A 3,852-nucleotide genomic window follows, 5' to 3' on the forward strand; every position below is an offset into this window, starting at 1 on the left:
CAAGGTGGAGTGGGTCGTCACATAAACTTAAACTGATATTGATTTGTTTAGGTGGCTAAACTTTGTTGTTGCTAACTGTCCCTTTAAGGAGCCATAATCAGCGAATTTTAAATATTAAAACCATTTAAAGGCCGTCTGAAGGTATGTCTGATGTTTCTTCCCTCCTCTGGCCACCTTCCTGTGTTTGCATAACCATTCAACCTGAAAAGGAAAATATTAAACAAAGGGCGGCTGGAGATATTTTGCATAAAAGGAACGCGAGCGACCAGATGAGGGCCGACGTCACGGCCAATCAAATGGACTCCTCGCACCGTGAACGAAGATGAACTCAGGAGGAGGATTTGCTGAAGAAGACGTTCATCCTCCGGCCTGAATTTGAGCTGCAGCTTCTCAAATTGCAGAGATTATAACGGAAAACGTGTCTCTCACAGCTGGCAGCCAGAGCCAGTGCAGAGAGAGAAGAATAAAAAAGTGTCTGTAAGATGAAACCTGCAGCTTTTACGACCCTCCCTGAGTGACTCACAGCTTCGGCTTTATTGGAAAACGGTTGACCTCCAACCCGACTGTTGTACGGAGGAAGGACAGCAGGCTGCAGTTTACACACTGACAGCTTCATGAGTCTGTGTAAGACTGAAAACATAATGTGCATTTGCCTTTTTAATCATCCCAACAACGTGTTTTGCATCAGAATTTGAACACCATTGGTCCGACCGCACGTTCTCCATCTGCGTCAGTTTGTGTTTAACATTTGTTGTACATACAACGCTCCAACGATTAACCATAACCTCCCTTGTCCGCATGCATCTTTGCTGAAATCTGATCCCTGTTTTGATTCCAGAGTCAAAGTGCAAACGGGCGCTGCCGTTATCAGTTACTCTTTCAGTTTCTATGTTGCCGATAAAATGCCTGTTTGACAGTGTTGAGATCTCCAAAATGAAAGAAAAAGACAGAATGAAAGACGGACGTTATTTTCTGTTATTTAAAGTTTAAGTGAACTGAAAAATCTCATTTTAACCCTTTCAGGACACATCCTCAGTTATATTGTTCCATATTTAACAATGTTTGACAAAAAATACACAAAAAAAAAATTTCTTTGTGTTTTTATATTAAAATCCAATCATTTTGTCTTCCCGTGAAATTAAATGTGACGCATGCTTACGTCAACATGAACTAACTGATTTCAACCAATAATATCCTAACATTCACCCGTCAATCAGTATTCAATTTTTAGCGACACAGAGGAGAGATTGTTTCTTCATCAGCAGCTGCAGTGTGAAGCTGTTGATGGGGGATCTCAGGGGAGCTCCTTGTTTTTTCCTCAGTCCTGAACAATGCAGCGTGTAAAAGATTAGCCCCCCCCCAACCACGGATCGGCTAATCAGAGTGGATATCCTGCTCCCAGTCCTGGGTCGTTTCCATCTCCTGGGCATCAACACGCCACGAGGGATACCGTTTCATTCAAGATAGTTTGTCCCCTGCTGCTGGTGGACGGTCTGCTGGTTGGTCTGTTCGTTTCCAAACGTTCTGCCGACCATCAGCACATAAAACATTTAAAATCTTTCATGATGATCAACAGGAAGGGGCTGATGGGGATCTTGGATAGTTTGACCTCTTCCAACCTCAAAAATAAACCTGGCAGCAACCAATGGTTTGTTAAAGTTTTGGAAAAGTTGCAGTGATTGGACAAAACTGAAAGGTCGAGCAGGGATTGGTCGAATTTACGTTAATTAACCTCTTTAGCAGCCGCTATTTTCGTCACAAACACCTTAAACCACGTCTCTAGCTCATGTTGTAGCTGCTACTATTAATGTGTAAATTAATGTTTAATTTAAAGGTATTTTAATATTGACCAAAAACCAATAATCTATAGTTATTGGTATTAAACTGAAACTACACCCTTCAGTTCTGCCAGCTCCCTCTCTAATGATGATAATGTCACTTTTAACAGCAGCATTGATGTATTTTCATCAGTTTACAGCTCAAAAACACATTTTAGTACCTTTTTAATATAATACAATCCTTTAATTTATTTATTAATTATTCTCATAAAATCCACTTAAACTCTCAGAAAATACAACAGTTCATTATTAGCCCCTAAAAAACGCCCTTCAAAGGTAAAAATCTCTTCTCTTTGATAACATTAAAATGCTCAGACTTCAGAAACCAGTGTGTATTTCCAGACGTGCGAAGCGGCCGACCCTGCCACAGGTTGTGTTTCCATGGTGATGTGCAGCCAGTTGTTGTGTCATCATCCTTTCGCTGTAAAACATCCTGCTGCTCTCCGAGAGATAATGACAGAGCCATCAACCCCCGACAATAACGCTGACTGTACAGCGAGCAGAGAGAATAAACAGCAGCCATGTTTATCCATTAAGTGGTGGATGTGTCACCGGGAATTACCGTTAATAGTTTGTGGATATTGAGCATTTAAGTCTGGGTAAATACTCACTGAGTGGGTTTTTATTTTGGTCCTGCTGATGTGGTTTGCAGAGAGAAAAACAGGAAAACTTTATTCTGTGTGTGTGCTGAGCTGTGTGAGAGACTGAATCCCTCCGCGTCGGGAATCTGGCCTGGTTGAGCAGGAACGGAGTGAAATCGGAGAGGTTTTTCTTTTCTCTCGCGGTAATCATGTAAATGTGCTGCCAGCAGTCGTAGGTTGACGAACTGCAGCCGGGACCGAGTGAAAGGGATCTGGTTGATGCGGCGTTAGTGGCCTTGGAGACTTGGACAGAGACACAGTCTGATTGGACGCTCAGCGACCTGATTACAGCAGAGATCACCTCGGGTACGGTGTGATATCATCTGGTGTTTGTTATCCGGGCTGGAGGAAGGCTTTGGCACAGAAAGATGGAATAATGAGAGTAAAACAATTTTTTGGCAAATGAAACAGAGTTCTGAGCAGTTATGACGAATTCAGATTCATGTGGTTTGTTTTTGTTGAGCATTTTGTTCTTTTAATGCAAATTCATCCTTCAGGAATAGTTCAACATGTTGAGGAAACACACAGAATTACTCGTGGTAAAGGTCCAGTGTGTATCATTCAGAAATCTAATATATTCATAGGTATGTTTTCATTAGTGTTTAATCACCTGAGAATAAGAATCGTTGTGTACGATGAGCTGTTTGTATCTACAGAGGGAGCCGGTCCTCTTCAATGATTGTAATCCAAATTCTACACACTGGACATTTAAGAACAGAGCTGGAGTCACATCATAGATAGCCCAGTTGAGCATAAAGTTCAAGTATAGGGTCAGGTATAGTACAGGGACGTCTGGTGCCGTTATTCACAGGTTTGCATTAAAATAAGTACGTAATCACATAGCTTACATTACAGAACACGTACGTTAAACAGCGGCCTCCCGGGTGTCAATCTGATGATCCATGCACCTTCCCAACCTCCTGATTTATTTATTATGGCCACTTGCTGCTTTAACAATAAATGTAAATATAGTTTATAATTAGCTGCTTCCTCAAGCGAGTTCAATCAGTCTTTGAGTGCTGTGAACAACCTTGTTTGTAGAGTCTTTGTGTTTGAGAGCTGGACTTCCTGGTTCATATTTCATCCTCTACCTGTAACAACACGCCCCCACTGGAGCGGCCTCTTCTCATTGTTGTGCTGAAATCTGACCTGGAATCAGGACTCATTCACTCTCTCTGTCGCCCCCCTGCAGGTCAGGCCGAGGCCGAGCTGAAGGCGTTCAGTCCATACTACAGGAAGCAGTTCTCCGTGGCTCGTTTCTCTCAGGTGGAAGATGATCTGGAGCAGAACAAAGAGAAAATCACACAGCTGCTCAAACAGCGAGTACGTCTCTGAATCAGCAGCCACAACCTTTCTTAAGCCCCGCCCCCTTT

General features: G+C 42.5%; 1 protein-coding gene across 1 annotated transcript in view; it reads left to right on the plus strand.

Moving 5' to 3' along the window:
- niban1a (niban apoptosis regulator 1a) overlaps nucleotides 1–3,852 on the plus strand; it is a 21,258-nt gene that overhangs the window by 4,589 nt on the left and 12,817 nt on the right. The window contains 2 exon segments of the mRNA XM_035653521.1: nucleotides 2,656–2,785; nucleotides 3,672–3,802. Of these exon segments, the coding sequence (XP_035509414.1) occupies nucleotides 2,656–2,785; nucleotides 3,672–3,802 (261 nt within the window).

This window comes from Morone saxatilis, unplaced genomic scaffold (genome assembly GCF_004916995.1).
Source record: "Morone saxatilis isolate NCDOM2014 unplaced genomic scaffold, NCSU_SB_2.0 Contig12, whole genome shotgun sequence".
Taxonomy (NCBI): Eukaryota; Metazoa; Chordata; class Actinopteri; family Moronidae; genus Morone; species Morone saxatilis.